Genomic DNA, 26,550 nt, shown 5'->3' with positions numbered 1-26,550 from the left:
CTTCGTCAAAAAGAAGTCGGGCGAGTTACGGCTTTGCTGTGACTACCGGAAACTCAACGCTATCACGGTGCGTAACCGCTACCCGCTGCCCCTCATCCCCGAGCTCTTGGACCGACTCCGGGAGGCTAAGATCTTCACGAAACTGGACCTGCGTGGAGCTTACAACCTCGTCAGGGTTCGGCCGGGTGATGAGTGGAAGACGGCGTTTGGTACTCGCTATGGACATTTCGAGTACACGGTGATGCCGTTTGGCCTGACCAACGCCCCCGCTGTGTTTCAGCATTTTATGAATGACATCTTTCGGGATCTGTTGGACCAGTTTGTTGTGATTTACCTGGACGACATCCTGATTTACTCCCCGTCGCGTGAAGCGCATCATCAGCATCTCCGTCAGGTCCTGCAGCGCCTCCGGAAACATCGGCTGTTTGCCAAGTTGGAGAAGTGCCAGTTCTACCAGGTGACCATTGATTTCTTGGGTCACCGCATTTCTCCTGAGGGCATCGCCATGGAACCGAGTAAAGTTGAGTCGTTGCAGAGTTGGCAACCCCCGCGTCGCGTGAAGGATATTCAGCGACTTCTTGGATTTGCCAACTACTATCGGACATTCATCCCTGGCTTTGCTGCCTTGACAGCCCCCCTCACCCGGCTCCTGCAGAAGAAGACTCGGTTCCAGTGGAACGCCCCCGAACAACAGGCGTTCCAAGCTTTGAAGGACGCCTTCATGAAGGAGCCCATCTTGAAGCATCCTGACCCGCAACGGCCGTTTGTCGTGGAGGCGGACGCCTCCGACATTGCCATTGGGGCCGTGTTACTCCAGGCAGCGACGCCCAACGGTACCCTTTTCCCTTGCGCGTATCACTCACGGAAATTGAATCCCTCGGAGCGCAACTATACCATCTGGGAGAAGGAGCTGCTGGCCATCAAGGCGGCGTTCGAGGCTTGGAGGCATCATCTGGAGGGGGCGCGGCATCAAATTGAGGTCCGGACGGACCACAAGAATCTGGAAAGCCTGCAGACCGCTCGGAATTTGAACCAACGCCAGATCCGGTGGTCCCTCTTCTTTGCGAGGTTTGACTTCCGGGTGCGGTACATACCAAGCGGGCACAACCAGAGAGCGGATGCTCTGTCCAGGAAGCCCGAGTACACCCGAGTGGAAGACAAGCTTCCGCCCAGGACCGTGATCCCCGTCGAGTCTTTTGCTGCGGTGCGGGAGCCGGTGGATATACGGGCTCGGATCCGGGAGGCGCAGCAGCAGGAGGCGTGGGTGGCTCAGCGGAAGGAAGAGGTGGGGCCAGATTCGCCTTGGTCGGTCACGGATGGACTCCTGTATTATCGTGACCGGCTCTATGTTCCAGGAGGGCCACTCAGGGGACTCGTCCTCAGCCAATGTCATGATAACCCGGCTGCGGGGCATTTTGGCCTGTTCAAGACTCTGAACCTGGTCTCCCGTACATTCTGGTGGCCCCGAGTCCGACACGATGTCCAGTCTTATGTCACCTCCTGCGTCCCATGCAGGCAGGCCAAGTCAGCGACAGGGGCCCCGCCTGGTTTACTGCAGCCTTTGCCAACGCCCAAGAGACCCTGGGGGGCTGTGTCCATGGACTTTCTGACGGATCTACCCCCATCCTCCGGCTTCACGACAGTGTTTGTGGTGGTGGACATGTTGACCAAGATGGCGCACTTCATCCCCTGTCGCGGCTTACCGTCAGCTCGCGCCACTAGTCGCATGTTCATCCAACAGGTGTTCCGGCTGCACGGCCTTCCCGATAGAGTCGTCTCCGATAGGGGGGCCCAGTTTACAGCCCGCTTCTGGCAGGAGTTGATGCGGGCGTTGGACATTAAGGTTTGCCTCTCGTCCGCGCATCATCCTCAGACCGACGGGGGTACCGAGAAGGTCATCGGCATTTTGGAGCAGTATCTGCGCTGCTACGTTAACCTGCAGCAGGACAATTGGGTGGACTATTTGGCCATAGCCGAGTTTGCCTTTAACAACTCGCAGCACACCTCCACGCAGATGACACCGTTCTTGGCCAATGTGGGTTATCACCCTCGGTTTTTCCCCCTTTCTCCCGTGGACTCACCGGAGCCGGCAGCGAACGAATTCATGGCGGAGTTACAGGCGATCCATCGGTTGGTGCGACGGCAGCTGGAGAAGGCCAAGGCCGACTACAAGAGGTTCGCCGATCGGTCGAGAAGGGATACGCCTCCATTATCGGTGGGGGATCGGGTCTGGCTGTCCACCAGGAACCTACCATCCACTCGGCCGGCGAGGAAGCTGGACCACCGTTACCTTGGACCGTTCCCAGTCGAGGCCGTCATCAACCCGGTCGCCTATCGTTTAACTCTGCCACGTTCCCTGCGCGTGCACCCCGTCTTCCATCGGTCCTTGTTGGTCCCCGAACAACCGGCTTGTCCACTTCGCCAAGCGGAACCTCCCCCATCAGGACCTCGTGATGGCGACAGCACCCCCGAGTACGAGGTCGCCAGCATCAGGGATTCCCGCTGGCTGAAAGGTCGCTTCCAGTACCTGATCGAGTGGAAAGGGTACGGGCCGGAGGACTTCACATGGGAAGACGCGACCGCCGTTCATGCCCCTGCGTTGGTGACTGCGTTTCACGAACAGTTCCCATCCCGACCGCATCCGGATCGGCAGACCCGGGGGAAGGGCCCTGCGGTGCGGGATAGTGTTGTGACTCAGGGCCAGCCTGTGGGTCCGACAGCCGGGTCCGATGTATCGGAGGACTCAGATGTGGGGGAGGAGGGAAACGAACCGGCTGATGATGATTTGGAGACTTTGCAGAGTCCTCAGCCGGGAACCTCTTCTCAGCTGTGTGAGCCCGAGAGTGCGGAGGATGATGACCCACAGCTGGCCCTGTTCAAGGACGCCCGACGCAGGAGGCAGACGAGCAGGGACAAACAAAGAAAGGCTATGGGACTCCTCGGGAGGAGGCACAGGGAGACCACGCCCTGAGCTCTCTATAAAAGAAGTGTTTGGGGAGGGGCTGGTTGCTGAAAGCAACTTTTCCGTTTGAGAAGTCAAGCTCTTGTATTCTTGTAACAGTGTAATTAAAACTTGGCAGAAGCCTTTTGGTCTTGGACGCTTTCCAGACTCTTCTTTTGATTAGGGGTGCGAGAAGAGGGCTGGTTCAGAACAGCCGCATCTCAAGAAGAGAGACTCACACCCGACTATCTGGGGAACGGTGGCCTCCCGTGGACACAAGGTCTCCCTCATAACAACAGCCACTCCCCCACCCCTACCCTGAGCCCGAGGCCGGTGTAGCACCCGCCCTTCTCCAAAGACTCAGGGCGGCTTACAAGCTTAGCAGTAGCCTTCATTCTATGTATATGCCTGCTTATTAGGGCTTTCACACACACCCCAAGCGGCATTATTACAAAGTCAGCTTAATTGCCCCCAACAATCTGGGTCCTCATTTTACCTACCTCGGAAGGATGGAAGGCTGAGTCAACCTTGAGCCTGGTGGGATGCGAACCTGCACTAATTGCAGGCAGCTGGTGTTACTTAAGGAGGCATTAGCCCACTGCTCCACCAAGGCTATTGCTGTTGCTGACACCCTAATTGCTGCTGGGTGTGTGTAGCAGAAGATTCCCTCCTTTGGTTAGGTGCTGCCATCTAGATGGGATGAAGGGTTCGGGGTGTACGTGCAACCTTGATTTAGAAGAATATGAATTTATTAGATAGTAGCCTGCGATATTTAGCCTGGTTTCATGCAGCTAAGCCGTTCTTTGACGTATTGCAGTTGGAACTAAATGTGTGGGCTGAACCCAGGTGTTATGGCAGGTAAACCCATAGCTCACCATATTTTTTATTCTGTGAATTGCCTGTCACATATATCAGATGGACAGTTATATTACTTGAATAAATTACTTCTTCATATAATTCATGTAGTTCTGCCTGTATAAATCCTGGGCAATGAACTGTGCTTTATATGTTAATAGGCTTGTAATTACTATTGTTAGTAGTTACGGTTTTTTCAACAAATTATGTATGAAGTCAGATGTATAGACTTTGTCTTAGGCTGTATTTTCATAACACGCTAAGTGAAAAAGAGAATAAATTCAATACAGTTGAATGGTAATAGTAAATCCTGTCCTAGTGATAAGTAAGCAGTGGTTTGTGCTTAATAGTTTTTATGAAATCAACCAGTTATTATTTCATAATGTTAAGAATTTATTAACCAGTAAATTGGGTTAAACCAACTCAGCTTTAGTGCAATTTGTGAAGGCAGTCTTAGTTTCTCTTGTAACACTTCCAAATAAAAGTGTTATTTGTGCAGAATTTGATTTGCAGGCAAGATTACTGTGTAATGCTCTATATATCGCTGACTGTTGAGATGTCATATAGCTCTGCAAATGCTTCAGAATTTATTCTCTTTATATTTCCTCTTCCTCCTTTTATCGATATCTTCCTGTTTTAAGCATTCTTGAGGCAACATGATAGATCCTGTTGGAAACAATTTCTTTGATCTTCCTGAATATGAACACACCCAGGATGAGACCTTTCAGCCTCTCCCACCGCCAGGCTCTCCAGGATCAGCGGAAGATGCCTTACTCAATGGAGGTAATTATTCTCTTGACAACTGAAATATTATGCATTTATTTGTGAACTAGCCTTACAATATTCCTTGGGAGTTTCTCCAAAATATACATACATATTATAAATGGTCAATGCTCGTAATAAACGTTATTCAGGACTTTTCGATCTTTTTACAGACTCTAAAAAGAGATAATAAAATTCAAGTGAATGGTAGACAAAGGTGGAATACAGTTGATGAAGTCCAAGTGGATAAGATCCTTGGGCTTCTTGTGAAAAGAGTACTATCTTCTTCCCCCTCCTTGTCATGCAGAATGGAGCGAATGGCAGAGGGATCGCAAATTTAACTACAGTAGCAATTCCATTCAAATTTGGGGCAGAAACCCTTATCACCCATAAGAGCAGCCCTGGTACAAGGAGCCACCACTATGCGGATCGCCATGTGCGCGCAAAACAGTTTCGGAGCTCAGCAAGAGATGTCTCTCTTAAATGCCCTATGAGCAGTGAACGAGATTACCAGGAGCAGCATGTATACAGGTGAAGTGCTACTAAGCAGGCCATTCGGCTGGACTGTTGAGCTTTTGTAGGAGTCAGCATGCCAAAAGTGGTGGTGTTTGTCCACCAGATCACGGAGCAGAGATTGCAAGGATTAGTGGAACTGTATTGTTATAGGATATAATAAAAGACTCTTGAAAGCCTGATCTCCCTGCCCATCTTATACCAACAAAACCGGGATAGGATTATTTTGAGTCTCTTGAGTATTACGAATAGATTGAGGGAGATAGGTATGTCTATCCTATGGAAGAGAAGGTAATGACTAGAAGTTCATTAAAAAGAGATCCAACCAAGAGATTTCCTCACAGCAAGAACAGCTAATCAACTAACTTGTGTCAGAGCATGCACAGTCTTATTGCGCGAGATAACCCAGGAGTAAACACAGTAAACAGTGGTCTATAGTACTATCTACAAGATCATACACCAGGAACAATATACATACACATGCTAATACAGCAGGATCCAACAAAACCTCAGTTACAGCAGGAAACGGAAGGGAGAAGAGACCACATCAGCAGAGCCTTCCCTTTATACAAAGGCTCTTAAAGAGACACAGACCCTGCTGAGTCATTCCCATCATTACATCTTATATCTTACATTACATAAGCTAGTTAGCTCTTAAATCATTACCTTGACAACTTGTCTGCAGAGGTTTTCCAAAATAGATTGGACAACCATTTGATTGAGATTTTATGAGTTTTCTGCCTTGAGCAGAGGGTTGGACTAGAAGACCTCCAAAGTCCCTTCCAGCCCTATGAGCCTATGATTTCTCGCAACCTTTCTGTTGGGGAAGTGCTTTATAATGATGTCCGACTTGTGTTGGTGTTGAGGGGGGAAGGTCACGGTGTGCTATACAGCACCTTTATTACATTCCATCTCCTCCTTTTGTAGACATTAATGTATCACTTGGGATGCCGAACTGGTAGACAAATCTGTAGCTGATCTGAAGCCTTCGGGAAAATTCCATAACAGTTGTGCTTCAGCCATGCAGGAGTAGGAGGAGCATCTGAAGGGGAATCCGACTGAAAGTGAGCAATGGGGCTTTCTTTGATGGGAAAAGGTTGATTTTTCAGTTTCAATTTTTCACTTCCCATCAATCTAACCAAGGAAAGGGGGTGCTAAATCATTTAGAGACAGTGAGAGATGACGTCTTAAGATGGAATCATAGGAAAGCCTGCAAGTTGGGAATAGTGGTCTTAAAAAAAATACAAATTTTGTCAAATTTGGGGGAAAAAGAAAGAAAATGATGCCAAAACAAATCCTCCTTTTTCAAAATCATTGTCAGGCGCAAAGGATCAGGACTATATGTTACGTTGCAGCATAAAATATTTATTCAAGCTTATATGCGAGAACCTGGTCAACTAAAGTCCAGTACTAAATTGACACCCAATAAGGCCCAACAGAATTCAAGAGAGGTTGACTTGGATTGTTTGTGGCAATGCAAGGAATTCTAAACTTATAACATGTTTAACTCCAACCCTCCCCAGTTCTGCCTGCTTTTCTCCTACAATAACAGGCTGGTACTTCAGCCCCCAAAAGGAGCATGTTAAAGTCTCAGGTGCTGATGTGCTCTTTAGATGCGACTCCCAACTCACCGCATCTGATTGTGACTGAAAACTCTGTGCCTCCTTTTATTCAGACACAGGACCAGGGAAGAAAAAGGGACCCACAATTAAGAACTCCGGAGTCCACGTGAACGTGAGCGCCATTATTCAGGATGAGCAAGAGCATACGATGCTCTATCAGACCATTCCCTCTGACCCACTGGAGGAGAAAAGATCAGCATGGCCATGTAAGACAGACGCAAGTGTGTGAACGCTGGTATGTGGCACCCATGAGTGGCCCGAAGAAGAAAACGAGGCATTTGCGGGGGGGGGATCACACATTGCTCTTAAACAATATGTTATTTATGCTATGTTGTCCTTTACGTTGGAAAAAGATAATATCCTACACATCTGAATGGATTCTAAAATGTAAATATGGAAGAGGCAGCCATTGACTCCTGCGAACATACAAAGAGAATCGCTGGATTAGACCAAGAGCATGATAATAATGATAATTGACCAGGTTACCAGCTGGTCTCCTGCTGTCGAAGTCTTCTTTGTGTGTTCTTCTAGACTGAGGTAGTCCTTGCCTTACGGCCACAATGGAATCCAAAATTTCTGTTGCCGAGCAAGGCCATTGTTAATTGAGCTTTTCCCGATTTTACAAACTTTCTTGCCGTGGTTGTTACGTGAATCGCTGCAGTTAAATTAGTAAGACATTTCCTGACAGTGAGAACAGTTAATCAGCTAACCTGTCTGCTGGGGTTCTGGGTGCTCCATCAGTGGAGGCTTTCCAAAATAGACTGGACAGCCATCTGATTGGGATGGTCTGAGTCTTCTGCCTTGAGCAGAGGGTTGGACTAGAAGACCTCCATAGTCCCTTCCAGCCCTATGATTTCTCACAACCTTTCTGTTCTGGAAGTGCTTCATAATGATGTCTGACTTGTGTTTGTGTTGAGGGGGGAGGCTCACGCTTTGCTATACAGCACCTTTATTGCATTCCATCTCCTCCCTTTGTAGACATTAATGTATCACTTGGGATGCCAAACTGGTAGACAAATCTGTAGCTGATCTGAAGCCTTCGGGAAAACTTCTCCATAACAGTTGTGCTTCAGCCATGCAGGAGTAGGAGGAGCATCTGAAGGAGAATCCGACTGAAAGTGAGCAATGGGGCTTTCTTTGATGGGAAGGAAATCATCTTTCATTGCAGGAAATTCCCATCTGTCCAAATTGATGAGGGGGGAGGGAGAGTGGGAGGGAGGGAGGGAGAGAGATGGAGGAAGATGAGGGAAGGAAGAAGAGAGACAGCAGAAAAAGGAAAAAAAATCCTTATTTTCCTTCTACTGAGCCAGTCAAAAGCCAATTATTTCCAAGACTCATGTTTTCAAAATAGTTGTTCTTGTCTCCACTTAGTCTCATTGGGTTTTTCCCCAATTCCTTTATTTTTAAAAATCTTAATAAATTATTAAAATCTTAATAAATTATTCAAAGATAAACATGCTTCAAGTATATGACATCCTACCAAAAATCCAAAGGAAATGTTGCTCTTTCATTCTGCTCCAATATATAACTTAGAGAATATCACAGTTTCACAACTATTCATATATTTCTTTCTTTTCTTTTTTTAAAGGAGTAAAATTTGGAACAGGCAAGATATTACGAAAGCAAAGCTGGAAAGGTGATGAAAATTGCGCCGGGAAGTGTGGAAGTGTCAAAAAACACCACTACCCTTTTCTTGAGTGACTATTTTCATGGTTTACCTCTGTGCGAAACATAAAAAATTTGAGATTTGTATTTAAGTGGGAACCACGTAAACCTCCGATGATAAAACTCATTGCCTTTAAAAGCTGGAAGGGATGGTTTCCGCGGAGAGAAGGCATGGAGAAGCATCTTAAAATCCCCCAGGACACCTAGATTCAGTCAAGAAGGATCCAGAATGGATTCTCTGGCATTTTTCTTGGTGCCTAAATTACAAATCCTTGCAGTGAGATCTTTTCCAAAGTACTGGAGGCTTTTCAGCGAACAGATCAATTTGACGTCAGAAGCAAATAGAAAAAATAGATGCAGAAAATGTCAAGCAAGATGAAAAAAGGAGGTGAAGAAGAAACGACCGAGGAGGATTTTGTCCTCACCATCTGAAATCAGGCTTTAAGCTGAAATTAACCAAGCGTTCAATACTCTCAACACAACTTCAGGGATGTCACTTCAGCATGTATTTTTGGCCATTGCATTTTTAAAAAAAATAATTGTAACCGAAAGCAATAAATTTGGGGCCAAGTGCACACGCATACACATTTCAGTGAGTAGAATATATCTGTCAGAATTGATTTTTTTTTTTAGAAAATGCTGCTGAGAAAGATCGTCAAAGTATAACTTTGACTCCGATCTTTGCCACTTTTGTATAAAAATTCCTTGCGGGTCAAAACTCCATGTTTCCCTTCACTCAATGAGAGGTTTCCTTCATCTTGCTTAGTTCGTTGGTGTCTCCTTTCTATGGATGGCAGCCATTGGGGTTTTTGAACCTTCCTAACCAGAAGAGCTAAACTGACCATCTTGGGATGTTCGTGGAATCCTGCCTGAGCTGGACCCCTCCCTCGGCTCCTTTCTCCAAGCTGAATCCCCGGTGTTCCCATGGATCATGAGGAGGAGGAGGAAAGGAAAAACCAGGAGCTCCACAGTCAATTTCTGGATACTGAAGTCCCCCAATGCCATGGACATACTGTCCTCTCCTTCACAACTATGGAAATGAAAATTCTGCCTTCACCTAAAAAGTGTTCTTTATCCACATAGCGCTGCTCAAAGTCCCAAAGTTGCTCAGGCAAAGAAAAGCATGCAGAGGAGAAAAGGAGAGACGAGATCACAAACCATCCCATCTTCTTGGTTCATTTTCTGGCAATCTTGAGTCCATAGACTCCCAACTTTCTGCAGTCTTCAGCAAGATTTCCAAGCATTGCCATCAAAAGTTGGTTTCACCATTCTGTAATTCAGTCTCACTCCTGCCTTCCCCAACACCAAATTTTTATTCCGCTGCTGTAGTTATTGAGGTCTTTTCTATCATCCCCCTCCAGCAACAAATTGAATCTCAACTCCAAAGTCACGTAGCTTTCGTCTCTGTATTCTTTGCAGCCGTCTGTCCATTTTGTGAAATATCCAGAATTCAATTTGGCATTACGGACATAAAAGCTAAATCTTCATTCCAAAACTTGACCTTGTTCTCCACAGGTCCCTTGCTGTCAGGGAAGACCACTCCCAACGTTCAGCCAGTGTGCTGATGGGAGGCAAATTTGGGGCTTAAATGCAGCCCCTTTGGTGGCTCCAGTTCTTCTGACCCACCTCCAGTTCCTACAGCCGAGAGCTCTATAGCACGGCATTCAGGCTTTCTGGTTCCAGCATGGATGGCCCAGTAACAGTTGTTTCTGCGGGCCAGACTAGCACTTTCTGTTGGCCTCTGCTTCTGGGCCTCTAGGTTCTCCAGCCACTCCAGTTATCATCTGGATTGTTCTTCTGCTGTAAGGGCGCATGATAACCCTAGGGAGTGGGGTCCATGGTCAGACATCCTCGGGAAGTCATGCTGGTAATTCTGGGACTGCAATTCTTCATCTCTTGACATCACGGCAGATGTATCTGGAGGGGAAAGAAGAACTCAAACATTCAACTCGAAAGAAGAGGCAAAATGACCGTATCTAGATCTTAGGATGCTTAACTCCCTATGGTGGCAAAGGCCTGAAAGAACAGGAAAGCATTTATCAGCCCAGTTCAGCAGTATCCCCGAGCCCAACCGCTTTGCACCGTGGGTCATGTGTCTATGGAGATTCTCAATCATCCAAGTCACAGTTATCCCAAGGAAGCTCTTGAAAAAGCGTCTTTGGGATATCTGTGGGTCATGCTATCACATACGCTTACAAAAGCAACTCTGGAATGCTGCTGAGAGGTGCAGAGATGAAGGAATGCAAGATTTTTGGAAAAAAAATAACTACACTGGAGAAAGAAAGGTTGTGAGAAATCATAGACTCATAGGGCTAGAAGGGACTGTAGAGGTCTTCTAGTCCAACCCTCTGCTCAAAGCAGAAGACTCATACCATCCCAATCAAATCGTCCTATCTATTTTTGAAAACCTCAGTAGACAAATTAGTTGATTAATTGTTCTTGCTGTGAGGAAATCTCTCTGTTGGATCTTTTTTTAATGAATGTCTAGTCATTACCGTCTCGTCCATAGGCTAGACATACCTATCTTCCCCCAATCCATTCGTAATACTCGAGACAAAATAACCCTATCTCGGTTTTGATGGCATAAGTTCGGCAGGGAGATCAGGCTTTCAAGAGTCTGTTATTACAGTTCCAGTAGTCCTTGCAATCTCTGCTCTGTGATCTGGCTGACAAACCACCGCTTTGGCATGCTGACCGCTGCAGAAGCCCAACAGTACAGCCAAGTAGCCTGCATATCACCTCACCTATATTCACACTGCTCCAGGTAACGTCATTCCCTGTGGTACTGCTCATACAGGTGTTTATGAGAGATGTAGCCTGGCCAAAACTTTCCTGAGCTCAACTGTTCTGAGCGCACCTGGCGCTCCTTGTACCAGGGCCACTCATACGGGTGGTACCGGTTTCCGCCCCAAATTTGAATGGAATTGCTACTGTAGTTAAATTTGCGATCCCTCTGCCATTCGCTCCGTTCTGCATGACGAGGGGGAAGAAGATAGCACTCCTTTCAGAAGAAGCCCAAAGATCTTAATCTACTTGGACTTCATCAAGTGTACTCCACCTTTGTCTACCATTCACTTGAATTTTATTATTTTATTATTTATTTTTAAGAGAATCAGAAAAAGGAGGAGGAGGAGGAGGAGGAACAATAGGGAACACAATAATAATAGCATCAATAGCTGGAACAGCCCATCCAAAGTTAAACTGGGAGGCCCTTGAACCAAGTGGCCCATGTAGTTCCAGCAAGGGGATCAAGAGTGGTCATGCATTGCCACCTCCCCCATCTCAGGAAGCAAGATGGGACCTCCGGAAGAAGGGAAGACCCTCTCTGGTGTTTGAGAAGATCTCTGTCAGATCTGCCATCACACTGCTTCAGCCCTGCTTCGCTTTGATGGCAGCCTGCCCTAAAATATGAGGAGGGGAGATGGAGGGATCTAGGAAGGGGGGATGACAGGAACCAGAAATGCCAACCAGATCCAAGGACACAAGCATGGGGAAGGAATCCCAATGCCAACCAAAAAGGCGCCAAACTTTGGGAATTGTTACCAAAATGCCTAATTTGACCCACATTGGACACTAACAAGGTGACCAGGGGGAAGGGCTTGGGAGAAAGGGAAAATTACTGGGTTTATGCTGGAATCCTCAGATCCAGCTTTGCTTACGGTCACCACTTGCCTTTAGTAAAAGTTTTTTGTTTTTGTTGTTTTTTTTTGCTACAAATGGAGTCAAGAGTTTTTCTTTTCTAAAAGCCCAGGCTGGGACAGGCCTGACAAACCTGTGTTGCTGAAATGCCTTCTAGTTGGCTGCCTATATTTCTCCCGTGGATGTCCATGCATCTCTGGAGGGTGAGGAGGTAGCTGCTGCAGCCTTTAAGCATGAGGGCTATGAGGGAGAGGAGTCATCTCAACATCTTGGCTGCCGCTCACTGCCTCTTCCTTCTTCTGTTCCTGCCGAGTGAAAGACAACATCAATCGAAAACTCAAAAGGCAAACAGTAACAATTATTTGGGTTTTATTAACCAGAAGTTGTGGAGAAGGGAGGTCCCTGGAGAATATTTGGGGGCCTCCACTAGAAGAAAGGATTAAACAAAGAAGAAGCAAAAGCCTTAAGGCTTCACACCTCTTCATTTGTGACGAAAGATGCCTTCATCATCAAGGTTTGCTAGCCAGCCCGTTGGGATCCCAGGGACCTCCACAATTGCATTTGGCAGGCAACTTGAGGAAAGACCAGGGCAAGTCCAGCAACAGAGACTGGACTTGTCTGAAATGGTATGGAGCCTCCTGTGAATATGGATGTCAACGCTCTGACAACAGAATCAGCAGCCATTTTACTTTTATTGTTCCTTTTCTATTCTTTTAGAGTTCAGATGTAGAAATGGGGATAGGGTAAATGCTTAAGGGTATAGCTAGCCATAACAATGTAGAAGTGCGGGAACTCACGGACAATGATAACCGTTTGGCGGGCTGAGGAGCTGGAGAGAAAAGGTCTTGTGCCAATTGGGGAATGTGATTTATGACAGCTTTTGTGGGCTGAGAAATGCAACTTGTTACTTTGTATCTGGGGGAAGGGAATCTCAGTCTTGGGTTCAACTATGTAAGTGTCAATACTTCATTCCCTAATAAAATGTTCTTTAAGGAAGAATTCTTGCCTTGAAGTTCTTTTACCGGTTTCATCTATCAGAACCATGACAATTATTGTCCCAACAAGGAGTCTCCCAGACGACTCCAGGACTTTGATCCCCAACCTCTGTCCCCTGAACATTGAAAGACTATCCTAAAAATAGGATTCTCCTCCTCTCTTCTACAACCCAATGTCTGGCTCTTAAGACAGCAATGACGGAGCCAGGAGTAAGAAACAAAAAAAGGAGTGCAGTGGATGAGCCTCACCTTGGGAACACCACCTTTGTGATCATGGTGTCTCCTCTGCCAGGTAATCTGGAAAGGAAGTGGCTTTTAAGCTTCCCCAGCCTGGTAAAACCTCAACATATATTTATTTTTCAAATGTGAGTTCTGTCTCAAAATTTGACCTTTCTGGCTAAATGGGATTTTTTCCAACAATTGCGAGATACCCCTTGGGCTAACTCCTCAGGGAAAGCTCAGATCAGGAAAAGAAGTGGTTTTTTCGGCTTCCCTAGCCCGGGAGAACCTCAAAATATGTTGTATTTTCAAATTTGAGCTGTCTCAAAATTTGACTTCTGGGTGAACGGGATTTTTACCAATTCCGAGATACACCTTGGGCTAACTCTTCAGGAAAAGAAGTGGGTTTTTGGCTTCCCCAGCTCTGGAGAATATGTTTATTTTTCAAATTTCGGGTCTGTCTCAAAATTTTTCTGGCTGAATGGGATTTTTACCAATTGCAAGATAGGCCTTGGGCAGAGAAAGCTCAGATCAGGAAAAGAAATGGTTTTTCAGCTTCCCCAGCCTGGGACAACCTGAATATATATTTGTTTTTTAAAAAAATCTGAGGTCTGTCTCAAAATTTTACTTTTCTGGCTTAATTTGATTTTTTACCAAAAATTGTGACATGCCTTGGGCTAACTCCTCAGGAAAAGCTCACATCTAGAAAACTAATGGTTTTTCAGCGTCCCCAGTGTAAGTGAACTTGAAAATGTCTTTCAAATTTGAGCTTTGTTTCAAAATTGGACTTCTATGGCTGAGTGGGATTTTATTAAATACCAACTGCAAGATATGCCTCAGGCTAACTCCTCAGGGAAAGCTCAGATGTGAAAAAGAAGTGGGTTTTTGGCTTCTTTACCATGGGGGGGACCTGAATATATGTTGATTTTTAAAATCTGTCTCAGGTTTTACTTTTCTGAGTGAATGGGATTTTTACCACGAATTGAAAGATGTTCCTTCGGCTAACTGGAAAAGAAGTGTGGGTTTTTTTGGCTTTTCCAGCCCAGGGGATCATGAATATGTCTTTGTTTTTCGAATTTCAGCTCCATCTCAAATATTCAGGAGAATTTGGTAAGCTGGAGCAATAGGGAGAAAGTAGTACAGGTAGACTTTGACTTATAACCATTCATTTAGTGACTGCCTGAAGTTACAACAGCACTGAGAAAAGTGACTTATAATCATGTGGTCACTTTAAGTCATATTATCACTTTTTGCGACCTGACAACAAAGTCAATAGGGAAGCCAGATTCACTTAACAATCGTGTTAGTAAACAACTGCAGTGATTCACTTAATAACTGTGGCAAGAAATGTCATAAAATGGGGCAAAAATGACTTAACAAATGTCTTGCTTAGCAATAGAAATTTTGGGCTCAATTTCATGGTCAGAATTCGAGGACTACCTGCATGAATTTGTGTCCCAACGTAACAGGAATTATAATGGCAACACATGAAGAAGACCAAACCGCATCTTTTTCTCCTTCTAAGCCACTTCCACCAGCTTGAGTAGTTTGGCGTAGTGGTTCTGGCCTAGAAACCAGCAGATTTTGAATTTTAGGGACAAGAGCTACTTTGGTGACTGTGACAGCCACTCTCAGTCCAACCCAACTCACAGGGGTGTTGTGGGGAAAGAGACAATTATTACCCCCATTTCTATATAACTCAGGGTGGCCAATTTACCTTATCCTCTTTTTTCCCCTACAACAACCACCCTGTGAGGTGAGTGGGCTGAGAGAACAACTGGCCAATAGCGCGATGCAGACGGAATAAAGCAGGGGTCTTCAGACTTGGCCCTTTTATGACTTGTGGACTTCAACTCCCAGAGTTCCTCAGCCAGTGTGCTTACCTGAGGAACTCTGGGAGTTGAAGTCCACAAGTCACAGAAGGGCCTAGTTCAGGGGTAGGCAACCTCGGCTCTTTTATGACTCATGGACTTCAACTCCCAGAATTCCTGAGCCAACCTGGCTCAGCTTGGAAACCTCTCCCTTTCCCCTCAGCATGGCTGGCTCAGGAATTCTGGGAGTTGAAGTCCATGAGTCATAAAAGAGCCGAGGTTGCCTACCCCTGGCCTAGTTTGAAGACCCCTGGAATAATAAAGAGAGCGAAGAAGGACCCTGAGCCGGAGGACTCTCTCTCCCGAGGGCGGCCGGACGCCACTTCCGGCAACCCACGACCGCACACTCGGCGTCCCCGTGGTGGGCGGCGGTTGGAGCCACGGTGACCTCCGGCCCTGCCCGAATTTCCGCTCCCTTCCGCCGGCCATGAGCGGCAGCGAGCTGGTGCGGCTGCTGGACGCCGCCGACTTCGCGGCCCGCAAGCACTCGACGCAGCGGCGGAAGGACCCGGAGCGGACGCCCTACATCAACCACCCCATCGGTGAGGCCACGGGGCCGGCGCGGGGGGCCGGCGGGCGGACGGGCGGGCGGGGGTGACACTGCCCCTCCGCTCTCCCCCTCCAGGCGTGGCGCAGATCCTGGCGCAGGAGGGCGGCGTGACCGAGCTGGCCGTGCTGCAGGTGAGCCGGGCGACTGGGCGGGCGGGCGGAGTCAGGGTTCCCGGCGGGCGCCAAGCCTTCCTCGGCTTCCCCCGCAGGCCGCCCTGCTGCACGACACGGTGGAAGACACGGACACCACCTTCGCGGAGATCGAGCAGCGCTTCGGGCCGGAGGTGCGGGGCCTGGTGGAGGAGCTGAGCGAGGACAAGGCGCTGCCCCGGGCCGAGCGGAAGCGCCTGCAGGTGGAGCGCGCGGCGGGGCTGAGCGCGGGCGCGCGGCTGGTGGCGCTGGCCGACAAGCTGTACAACCTGCGCGACCTGCAGCGGCGCGTGCCCGTGGGCTGGTCCCAGCAGCGCGTGCACGAGTACTTCGCTTGGGCCGCGCGCGTGGCCGACGGCCTCCGCGGCAGCTGCCCCGCCCTGGAGGAGCCGCTGTGGCGCCTGCTGGCCGCCAGGGGCGTCGCGCGCTAGCCCGGAAGCGCCGCGGCGGAAGTCTCGGCACCGCGGACCGCCCACTTCCGGGAGGGGCGCCGCCGCCGCCGCCGCCATGATGGCCTCCCGCCACCCGCCCGACCTGCCGGACTTCGGCCTGCTGAAGCGCCTGGCGCGGGACCAGCTGGTCTACCTGCTGGAGCAGGTGGGCGCCGCAGCGGGGAGGGAGGGGGGAGAGGGGGGGCGGCGCCGCGGCCGGTGCTGACTCGGCTCTCGCTCCCGCAGCTGCCCGGCAAGAAGGACCTCTTCCTGGAGGCCGACCTGATGAGCCCGCTGGACCGCATCGCCAACCTCTCCATCCTGAAGGTGCGCGCGGGGCAGGGCGCGGGGGGAGCCGCCGCCTCCTCCTCCTCCGCGCCCTGCCGCCTCTGACCGCCTCCGTCTCTCCGCGCAGCAGCACGACGTGGACAAGCTCTACAAGCTGGAGAAGAAGCCGGCGCGCAGCTCCAGCGACCAGTGAGTGGGGCGGAGGAGCCGGGGGACGCCCCCCCCAGAACCCCCCTGACCGCCTCCTGCCCTTCCCTTCCCTCCAGGTTGTGCTTCCTGCTCCGTCCGCGCCTGGCGAGCGTCAGGCTGGTGGCGGGTGAGTGACAGGGGGGGGGGGCGCTTCCTGGGGGGTGGGGAGGGTCCCCGAGGGCGCAGCTGACTCGCTGGTCCTTGCAGAGCTGGTCAACGCCGACAAAGCGGCCGGTCGGGTGCGCAAATACAAGATCATCTTCAGCCCCCAGAAGGTGAGGCTCGCTGGTGTGTGTCTTTGGGGGGGGGGAACAGGGGAATGTTGGATAAGCCTGGTCTCCTACCAGTGAAAGGCTTCCCGACCGGTGGGGGGTGGGGGGGCTGTTGCCACGGGCTTGAACTCTGTAGAGGTATGTAGTGAACGCTGGAATGAAGCTTTTCCCTAAGCAGGTTGAAAAGGAGGAGGAGGAGGAGAGCGAGAGAGAAGCTGCCCCAGATACTGGGCAACTGGCTGGTGCTGAGCGTTTCTGATAATAAGACAGCCATTCGGTCCTGGAAGGGGTGGTTCTCTTGCCTTATTGTGACATCCAGTAGCTGAATTCAGCCATCTTCCATGATGACGTGTGGTCAGCATGTCAGCTCACGTTTATCTACCTCAGACTCCCACTTCCTCCTAGCTGCAGAATCCCCCTTTCCCATTCGAGGGCAGATATGGAGTGGGGGGGGGGAGAAATGGATTTCAGTTTCCTGCCCTCAAAATGTGTGACCCATCAAGTGGGTGCTTTGAATTAGAGCATCAGCTTTTGGGGAGAAACTTATAAGGGATGGGGAATAACATAGAAGCATTGCAGTATCCAACTCAGAGAACGTTTACCCCCCCCACACACACACACACACACCTCTATTTGTTGTGGAGAGAGATGTTTGAACCTGTGCAGATTTATCCTGCTGTTCTCCCCCCCTTCTCTCTCTCTCTCACACACACACAAACACTCCGGTCCACTTTGTCAGTTGAGCTTGAGATTCCAGTGGCTTCTTTGAGATTGCATGTGTGTGTGAGAGTTTCACAGGCTATTGGGATGCCCAGGAAAGATGGGATATCTTCCCCTTTCTGTGTTTCCTTAAGACAGGAGTGGGGAGCTACAGCCCTTTTATGACTTGTGGACTTCAACTTCCATGCTGGCTCAGAAATTCTGGGAGCTGAAGTCAACAAGTCATAAAAAGTTCCTCTGCCTTAAAAGCTGCACTATTGGAAAATTTAGAAAAACACTATGAGAGATTCCAGGAACAATCTTCAGGTGAAGGCCTTGTGTGGCACTGGCTAGAAAGGCTCTGACTGTCTCAAAGGGTGGCACCAACAGCATCTTTGCTGTTATCTTTGCCTGGATTATTGAGCCTCCACTGGTAAAGCATGTTTGCGCCATCGAGGGCCCTTGGCCAGGAAAGAGCCCGTAAGGTCCTTGAGGCTTCCATGTGTGGCACTTTCAAGTTGGCTCTCTTCTCCTGCAGTTCTACGCTTGCGAGCTGGTGTTGGAGGAGGAAGGGATCTATGGTGGTAAGTCTTGAGATCTGGGTCCAGTGCAGCCCAGCTGGATGCCTCTGCTCAGTCCAAACGTACGGGGAGAAGGGGCTTGGAAATAGATGGGAGGTGATGATCCTGCTGGTCTCCCTTCCTCTAGACTCAAACCTCTGGCTGTTCATTCAGGTTGTGAAAGGCAGATAAGGGAACAGGCATTCAAACACTGTCTCTGACCCTCTAGATGTGACCTGGGATGAGTGGTCCTTCTCCCTCCTGCCTCTGGATAATGATATCATCACCATGGAGCTGCCAGAGTTCTTCCGAGATTATTTTCTGGTTAGTATTACATTCGGCAAGGCCGTTTATGCTGGCTTTGATGCGTGTCTTGGTAGGGATCTGCTGCCTCGCCAGTATCTTAAAGGCTGCATCTCGGTCCAGCCTTGTAAATCCTTCAGAGAGGCAGTTTGGTGTAGGAATTATTAAGGCACCAAGCCTGTATACTCCTGCCTGTGCGTCCATGCACACCAACGCATGCAACCTTTGGGACTCGAAGGTGATCTTTTTAAAAAAGTCACATTTTTACATTTATCGGAGCAGCAACACGTACTCTAAAAGAAAAGTCTTACATATTCACCTAAAAAGATTATAAACATTGCGTGTTTGTATAACGAAATCTTTGTAATAAAAGCCACATTTCATTATTACCTGCCAATTAGTAACTTGACGTTACGGTGTTTTCAGATATCAGTGATACGGTGGCTATCTCCTATGGCAGGTCGTGGTGCTTAACTGATTAAACAATTCATTTGATCTTCGGTTTGGAGCGCTAATTGAGTGGGCAAATTCCGTTTGCATTTGTGTTGGTGAGGAAGAGATTTCTAGGCTTCCAAGTGTCAGTCATTCCCTCCTGGTTCCAAGATGGCCACATTCCATTTACTCTTGCAGGAAGCGGACCAGCGGTGGATCAGCACAGTGGCCCAGGCTTTGCAGCTGATGAACTCTCTCTTCGGCCCGTTCACCAAGACCTATGGAATTGGGCGCTGCGCCAAGGTGCGGGTGGACTTGTTTAGAGATCATGTGCCCCAGAGAAAGAAATGGCTCTATGGAGCTTGTGGTTGGCTTAGCCACGGTTGGGCTGGAAGCAGGAAAGGCTGGCCCCAGAACACATTTCAACTAAACACGGTCATGTTCGTGCAAAAGGTTCTCTTCCTTCCAAGCTACCCAAAACCTTCCTGAAAGCTTTGCTCTTAGTAAGATGTTGGCTCTCTGTTGATGTGACGAAGTAGGTGCCTGTCACTGGGTGAGGATCTTGCAAGGAGCCCTGCCTTTGGTCTGGTGTCCTGAGGGGTCCTGCAAAGGGCCATGGGTAAGGGGTTCATTTCTCCTAGATGGTCTATGAGCTTTGGCGTGAAATAGCTGAAGAGAGCGAGGTTGACAACGTGGGTCGTAAACCGGAGATTGGCCACGTCTTCCTCATAGACAGAGGTGTGCCTGGGGGAGAGGGAAGGGGTGGGGGTGTATCCTGCCTTGAGACCTACCTTGATTCCAGTGGGAGCTCCTGCTTAGCAGCTTTCCACAAGTTTGGGGTGGGGTGGGGGATATTTTGGAAGTGAGTAAGAAAGAGTGATTCCCACAGACTTTGGCTCTTGCCTTATTTTGAGCAAACAGTTTGTTGATGAGCTTGAATTGGTAGATACAATGACAAAACAGTCTGCTCGACCCTGGGAGCGCCCTGTGTCTACACCAAGGGTAGGCAACCTTGGCGGTTTTATGACTTGTGCACTTCAACTCCCAGAATTTCTGAGCCAGCCATGCTGGCTCAGGAATTCTGGGAAGTCCACGAGTCATAAAATAGCCAAGGTTTCCTACTCCTCGTGTACACCAAGTGGCAGCTGTTCTCCAGCTTCAGATGACTATTCTACTACCCTGCCTGTAGATGCTGCTTTTGGCCTCCGAGCCGGGAGTTTTGTTACAAGAGGTGCCTCCTGTTTTATCTCTTTTTAGATGTGGATTACGTCACCGCCCTTTGCTCTCAGGTGGTCTACGAAGGCCTGGTGGATGATACCTTCCGCATAAAATGTGGTGAGCCTCCCCAGCCTTGATCCTCTGGCATTGGCAGTCTGACCTTCCAGTCTCTGAGGGCTGGATTGGAGGTGTCCAGAGATTCCCATTCACCCAGAACAATTACTGGGCAACTAACGAGAGGGCCCTGGCAAGCTGAGTGCCGTGGGGCAAATGACTTGAGCAACCCGCTTTCTGCAGGAAGTGTGGATTTTGGTCCAGATGTTACCTCCTCTGACCAAAGCATTAAAGTTCTGCTGAATTCCCAGGACAAGGTAAGCTTTCTCTGCTCTGGGACAAAAGCAATTCAGGAGTTTCTGAGAGCAGAAGCCTGACGGTTGGGGGGAGTGGGGAGGGGCTTCTCTGGGTGACCCTGGTCTGGCCTGCCTCTCTCTACAGGTGTTCAGCGAAATCCGCAATGAGCACTTCTCCAACGTCTTTGGTCTCCTCAGTCAGAAGGCACGGAACCTGCAAGCCCAGTATGATGTGCGTAGGCTAGAAGGGGGCAGTAATGGCCACAAGGGGTAGGTTTGTGGCTGGCCCAGCCTGTAGGAAACGTTTCTCTTCCAGCGACGACGGGGGATGGATATCAAGCAGATGAAGCACTTTGTCTCCCAAGAACTGAAGGGCCTGAAACAAGAACATCGCTTGCTGAGTCTCCGTAAGTCCTCCCAGTCGGGGTGTCCCGGGCAGAGGAGTCTTAGCAGCAAAACCTCCCTGGGCCCTTTTTGCAAGCAGGGCCCACTGCCCCATCCCAGCCAGTTGCAGGCAGCAGAGCAACCATCGCAACCATTCTGTAAAACTCCTCTCCGGCCTGGCCCCAGCAGGAGGCCTTCAAGGTGTTTTTACTTGTTTTTAGTTGTTAAGACTCGGTGCTGGATGATTCGCTGCTAGGTGTGTTCCAGAAAATACTTTTCCCCTCCTGCTTTGACCATCTCCCTTACATGTGCAGATATTGGGGCCTGTGAGTCCATCATGAAGAAAAAAACGAGACAAGATTTCCAGGAATTGTTGAAGACGGAACATGGTAAGAAGGGATGTTCAAGCGAACTGGCTGAATGCGATTATGGGGCTGGAGTTGGTTACTGAATGTGGGAGGGCATCAAACAACGGAAGTCCTCTCCTGAGAATCAGTAGAAGGGTTAGCAAGCGGGCAGGAAACAAGAAGTGGGCGTGTTGGTCTTTAAAGGTATTTATGGATAAATGTATGAGGAAGCTTGTACTGCTAAGCTTGTAAGCCGTCCTGAGTCTTCGGAGAAGGGCGGGATATAAATGGAATTTTTTAAAAAGTCTCTTGACAACATCAGAGGCTTGTTGGTTGTGGACGTGAACATTCATGTCTTTTTGTATGCAGTAAGTTCTGTGTTGCTGTGATGCTGACTAAAAAATGGGTCTCCAGTAGTGTAACAAGCATGGGAATGAAAATTAACATACTAGAGATTGTGTTTGACAGGGAGAATGGAATGAGTAGTTGCAAGATACATATATGGTAAACACCAGAGCAAGGAGGCGAACCTTTGCACTTTGGAGGAATGTTTGCAGACGAGAGGGGGGAAAGGATGAAGAAATGTGTTTAAGACCTGCAAATGCTGCATAAGGGAAGTGGATCGGAAGTGGTCCGTCGTATGGAATAAACAACTACAAGGGCAGAAGAGGGCATTGATTCCAACCTCCTTGTTGCTGGGAGTGTCAGGAGAAACACCAAAGGAACGTGAGTGGGTGGGTGGCAAAGCCAGGACTGAATAGCCGGGCCTTGAAATAGCTAAGCCTTGAGGTGGTCCGGTCTTGCAAAGGAGATGAATTCAGATCCAGCTGCAAAAGAAGTGCATGAAGGAAGAGGGGAGCAGACGGGCAGGGTGTGAAGTGGGGTAAGCATAGCTGAAGGAGAGGAATGCATGCAGAGCTGTATCGGAACAGTTTCGGTATCAAGGATTTAGTTAAGACTTTTTAAAATGCCTTTAAATTTCCTTGGCTCACTGGGCTTTGCCTAACCCTACCCCAAAACCAAGGCTGGAATCTGTGTGCATGGAGTGCTGATCTTAGGAATCTCCACACGGTCCCCCTCTGCCAGCCTTGGGCATCGGCCTAATTCCTGAAGATTCTCAGCTTGAGGGTTGGGCTGCTTCTGGCAGAGGGCTGGTGGGCATTGGCTGCTGGCTTTTGGGCCTCCTGAGGAGGGCAGGTGCTGGGAGCCAGAGGCCACGCGGGGCTTCTCGGCAAGCAAGAAAGCTGAGAGGCTGGGCCCGGGCCTGGCTCCGCTCTCATCACTACGTTTGCTTGGCAGCCCTTCTGGAAGGGTTTGATGTCCGGGAGAGCATCAGCTTCATCGAAGAGCACATCGACCGGCAGGTGAGAGGAGGGGACCGAGGGGACCGAGGCAGCGGCCTGAGCCCAGGCCTGGGGGAGGCTGTACACTGACCAGCTTCTCCTGCCCTCTTCCTGGGACAGGTTACCCCAATTGAGAGTCTGAGGTTGTTGTGCCTGCTGTCGATCACAGAGAATGGTGGGTTCTGGCTCGGGGAAGGGAGGGAGGGAGGCCTGGGTCAGGCAGCCCTTGCCGTGTGCCTTGAACCCCCGCAGCTTCTCCTCCTCTTCCCCAGGACTTTCTCCCAAGGACTACCGCTCCCTGAAAACCCAGTACCTGCAGGTGAGGCTGGAGACGGGGCCCTCCCTTGGGTGGTAGAGAGGCCCCAAGTCAGTTTTCTGGAGGTGCAGCTCTGCCCTCCCCCAAGGCTTTCACTTACTTTCACCACCTTCTGCGTCGGTCCCTGCCGGTTGGCAGAGTTACGGACCAGAGCATCTGCTGACCTTCCACAACCTGAAGCACTTGGGGCTTTTGACGGAGCAAGCGTCCGGGGAGACCCTGACAGCTGTAGAGAACAAAGTCAGCAAGCTGGTGACGGATAAAGCGGCAGGTAAGGGACCTCTGGGATTCCGTTGCGCCCTGGTTCCTTCCGGGGAGGGACAAAGAGATGGGTATCTTCAGTCCTCAAGACCCCTTTCGCCTTCCTCCCCCTCCCCAGAAAAGCTGTCAGATGCCTTCAGTTCCCTGGCCAGGAAGAACAATTTCCGAGCTATAAGCAAGAAACTGGGCCTGGTGAGTTCCTGGCTCCCTTAACTAAGGCAGGGAGGGAAGAGGCCTCCGGTTGTGACCACCTGTTTCCTTGCAGATCCCATGTGGGGATGGAGAGTACGACCTGAAAGTGCCCCGGGACATGGCCTACGTGTTCAGTGGCGCCTATGTGCCCCTCAGTTGCAAGATAATGGAGCAGGTGCCTAAGAGCCTTTGAACTGCTGGGACTAACGTGGGTGTTTGGGGGGGCCTCCTGTTCCCCCCTTGGCAGCTCTGGCTTGACTCCTTCCTCCATCTCAGGTGCTGGAGCGCAGGAGCTGGCTGGGCCTGGAAGAGGTGGCAAGGCTGCTTGGGGGCCACGAGTTTGTCACAGGCAAGTGGCTTGGCAGCTCCGCTGCTTCTGCGGCTTAAAGACGTTCATGCGGACGGGGGTCCTGCTCCCATCCAGCAACTTCACCCTTCTGGACAGCAAGGGGCATGCTGCTGCCTGTTCCCCTCGGTGGCCGCGGTGGGGATTTTATTATCAGTACAAATACTGGCATATGTGTCCCCCAGGAGTTGTGGTGGTAAACTCAGTCTTGCTAAGCTGTCTAAAAGGCAGTATCAGCAAGAGAATTGGGGAAGTTAGGAGAGCTGCCAGGGTCCCTGTGATCCTCCCAATTCCCATTCTACCTCGGAGGTGCTGATCTTCAGGAATCATTGTTAAGACTCTGAGTGGATCCAGACCTAAGGAGGGCATGAAAGAGAGACCACGTATTGCTCAATCAGTCATGGCAGCCCTCCGTAGGAAAGCTGCTGCTGCCCAAACAGTAGAGACAGGGCAGGAAAGTTCCAAGAGCCGTGTGTGTGTGTGTGTGTGTGTGTGTGTGTGTGTGTTTGTGTGTTTCTCAGCATTCTGCTTCCGGGGGTGAGCACGCGCCTTCCAACTGACCTGGAGGCATGGGTTTAGGTATGTTTTTCCTTGCAGCTGCAGAAGAGCCGCGACTTCCAGCCCCCCAGCAAGTCATCCTGGCAGTCTTCTTAGGAGGCTGCACCTTCTCTGAAGTGGCTGCTCTCCGCTTCCTTGGCAGAGAAAGAGGTAGGAGATGCACCCAGACTGGGGCAATTGCTAATGGGCCTGCGTGGTGGAAAATTCCAAGCCCCTGCATATAAGCTCGGTGGTGCTGCTGCAAGTTAGATTGAGGTGAGGGCCCTGCGTTCTAGCCATTTTGGAAGTGAGCTTGAGCAGAGAAAAAGTAAGCTTTTTGTAACTAGTCTCCTTTCGGCGTCCAGTTAGGCAGATCAGTCGATGGTAGTAGCTTCCTGCTCGGCTTCATTTGGGACTGAGTTTGGGGTCTTTGGGGTTTTTGCCTTGCTCTTCCTTCAGGAGGTCAAGCGAGTGCAGGTAGCCCTCCCTCCTTCAGTTCTTCTCACAGTCCCGTGGGATAGATAGGTTAGGCTGACGAGGGGCTTGAGCCAGGCTCTCGCCATCCCTGCCATCCCACCCTCCAGGTCAGGGAAGGGGTTTGTTCTCTGCAGGGTTACCTTTCGTGCTTGCCTCCCCACCAGGCCTCCGGTTCATAATCTTGACGACGGCCATCACCAACAGTGCTCGCCTGCTGGAATCCACCATGGAGATGAGGGTGTGACTGCATCCGGGGCAACCCAGAGGTGAAGGGATGCTTGGAAATCCCTTGGTGTTCTGCCCAGCCAGGGAGAGGCCGTGTTCCCATCAGTCAGAGAATCGCGGTCATTCGCCCAAGCGGTGACAAGAAAAGTACGGAGGACTTTTCCCCTTCTGGTCTTCTGCCGGGAGTTGCTGCGATCCCTCCATTGGAGTTTTTTTATTAATCGGAAGGTGCCTCTTTGGAAGCAGGAACTTTCCTTGGGAGAGGAAGTGTCTAGCAAGGCAACAAAATGTGCAGCAGTGAAAAGAAATTAGAATGTCTTTAGTGAAAGGAAGAAAGCCCAGAATTTCAGACGGCTCTTTTCTCCTCAGCCAGGAAAAGTGGATGAAGAAAAAAACCCCTCAGACTGCCCCCCCCATATTTTCAGCCTTCAGCTATCCTTTTCTTCTGCAATAAATGGGTCCATGTATAATGTGCATAAACATCTTGCCAGAAACCACAGGAATAGAACAAAATAAAAGATTAATTGAAGTAATTGCTACTGGCCAATTTTTGCCTATCATGCAAGGCTTCCTGTTCCTCTGTGCCCGCTCGCCCTCGTTCTCTCCCTTCCCCCAAATCCCAAATCAGAAAAACTGCCCGGTGATTTTTTTTTCCCCCTTTCGAGCAGAAGCTGAACCAAACCAAACTGGATGGAAATAGGGGGTGGGAGACCCACCACAATTGTGGGGCGGCAACTGGGAAGGGCAGAAAACGTTACAAAGAGTTTGACAGCCACATGGTAGAAATGGTGAGGTGGGGAGCCACAGAGGAGAAGGGCTGGATTCACCCGTCTTCAGAGACAGCACACTTTGCATGGATGCCTTAAATGGCCTCAGATTTCAGGCAAAAAGATTTGTTCCCCAACTCAGCGGTCCTCAACCTGGGCAACTTTTTAAGACTTCTGGACTTCAACTCCCAGAATTCTGGGAGTTGAAGTCCACAAGTCTTAAAAGTTGCCCAGGTTGAGGACCCCTGCCCTACCTGAGTAAAACCACTTCTTTAGCCGTAGCCTCCAGATTGTTTGCATCCAACAGAAATAGGCATGGTGGAGCAAAGGAAGGTCCTGGTTACTCCGATGGGGGGGGGGGGTGTCTTCAAACTTGGCCCTTTTATGACTTGCTGACATCAACTCCCAGAATTCTGGGAGTTGAAGTCCGCAAGTCAAAAGGGCCACGTTTTGAAGACCCCTGCTCTTACCAATTCGCTAACTTTCCTCCCACCACCACTACCTCCCCCCCCCCTCCTGTCTCTTTGTTCATGTTGGATTCGGGACTGGACCCTGCCGTTTTCTTGGCGAGATTTTAAGAGGTTTTTCTGAAGCCTTAATAATAATAAACCTTTATTGTCAAAGTACAACATGTGTACATTGAGATTAGCTGAGCCTCCCCCCCCCCCGTGCTCTCTCCCCCCAAACACACAGTGACAACATACCCTCCATCCCACCACACCATGTGAACCAACTGCACCACACACCGGCCTCCCAAGTCAATTCTGCATAAGATTATGTCCCATTTAAGAGCCCACGGATAAAAGCTATTTTTCAGCCTGTTGGTACGGCT

The 26,550-nt window shown here is 49.8% G+C and overlaps 3 protein-coding genes across 10 annotated transcripts; all 3 read left to right on the top strand.

Annotated features, from left to right (window-relative positions):
* Window positions 1–4,436: 4,436 nt before the first annotated feature.
* On the top strand, window positions 4,437–12,134 carry LOC310645615 (uncharacterized protein). 8 transcript variants are annotated; one of them, XR_014493546.1, is made up of 4 exons: window positions 4,437–4,579; window positions 6,747–6,899; window positions 7,672–7,811; window positions 8,282–8,497. XR_014493546.1 is itself a non-coding variant. In XM_083371463.1 (3 exons), exons 1-3 carry the CDS (start codon window positions 4,453–4,455, stop codon window positions 7,704–7,706), a joined length of 315 nt encoding a protein of 104 aa, XP_083227589.1. In that variant the 5' UTR covers window positions 4,437–4,452; the 3' UTR covers window positions 7,707–8,274. The 8 variants fall into 8 exon arrangements, 1 of the variants encoding a protein (XP_083227589.1); XR_014493547.1 differs by having other exon boundaries at window positions 6,747–6,928; XR_014493548.1 differs by adding an exon at window positions 4,866–6,135 and having other exon boundaries at window positions 4,443–4,579; window positions 6,747–7,811.
* Window positions 12,135–15,509: 3,375 nt separating this feature from the next.
* On the top strand, window positions 15,510–16,212 carry HDDC3 (HD domain containing 3; the record flags this gene model as incomplete). The annotated part of the gene is made up of 3 exons (XM_083371735.1): window positions 15,510–15,624; window positions 15,708–15,763; window positions 15,841–16,212. The coding sequence occupies 3 exons, from the start codon at window positions 15,510–15,512 to the stop codon at window positions 16,210–16,212; spliced, it is 543 nt and encodes a 180-aa protein (XP_083227861.1).
* Window positions 16,099–25,480, top strand: VPS33B (VPS33B late endosome and lysosome associated). The gene is made up of 23 exons (XM_083371431.1): window positions 16,099–16,378; window positions 16,459–16,539; window positions 16,628–16,689; window positions 16,767–16,816; window positions 16,897–16,964; window positions 18,199–18,244; window positions 18,450–18,544; window positions 19,154–19,258; window positions 19,597–19,693; window positions 20,213–20,290; window positions 20,471–20,544; window positions 20,669–20,755; window positions 20,840–20,930; window positions 21,222–21,296; window positions 22,554–22,618; window positions 22,718–22,772; window positions 22,870–22,916; window positions 23,052–23,184; window positions 23,293–23,366; window positions 23,440–23,541; window positions 23,643–23,715; window positions 24,310–24,420; window positions 24,891–25,480. Exons 1-23 carry the CDS (start codon window positions 16,289–16,291, stop codon window positions 24,968–24,970), a joined length of 1,839 nt encoding a protein of 612 aa, XP_083227557.1. The 5' UTR covers window positions 16,099–16,288; the 3' UTR covers window positions 24,971–25,480.
* Window positions 25,481–26,550: the final 1,070 nt, after the last annotated feature.

This window comes from Vipera ursinii (assembly GCF_947247035.1).
Source record: "Vipera ursinii genome assembly, chromosome: 11".
Lineage (NCBI taxonomy): Eukaryota > Metazoa > Chordata > Lepidosauria > Squamata > Viperidae > Vipera > Vipera ursinii.
Note: the sequence above shows the minus strand (reverse complement) of the source record. Positions and strands in the feature narration are given on the sequence as shown.

What these genes read in the sequence shown, in the direction of transcription:
- LOC310645615 (XM_083371463.1), top strand. Translation starts at nt 4,453, where the DNA reads ATGATAGATCCTGTTGGAAACAATTTCTTTGATCTTCCTGAATATGAA. An exon ending in AGATGCCTTACTCAATGGAG is followed by an intron (nt 4,580 to 6,746) that starts GTAATTATTCTC and finishes CCTTTTATTCAG; the next exon opens with ACACAGGACCAGGGAAGAAA. An exon ending in GAAAAGATCAGCATGGCCAT is followed by an intron (nt 6,900 to 7,671) that starts GTAAGACAGACG and finishes CTCCCTTTGTAG; the next exon opens with ACATTAATGTATCACTTGGG.
- VPS33B (XM_083371431.1), top strand. Translation starts at nt 16,289, where the DNA reads ATGATGGCCTCCCGCCACCCGCCCGACCTGCCGGACTTCGGCCTGCTG. An exon ending in TCATCTTCAGCCCCCAGAAG is followed by an intron (nt 16,965 to 18,198) that starts GTGAGGCTCGCT and finishes CTTCTCCTGCAG; the next exon opens with TTCTACGCTTGCGAGCTGGT. An exon ending in GGTGACGGATAAAGCGGCAG is followed by an intron (nt 23,185 to 23,292) that starts GTAAGGGACCTC and finishes CCCCCTCCCCAG; the next exon opens with AAAAGCTGTCAGATGCCTTC.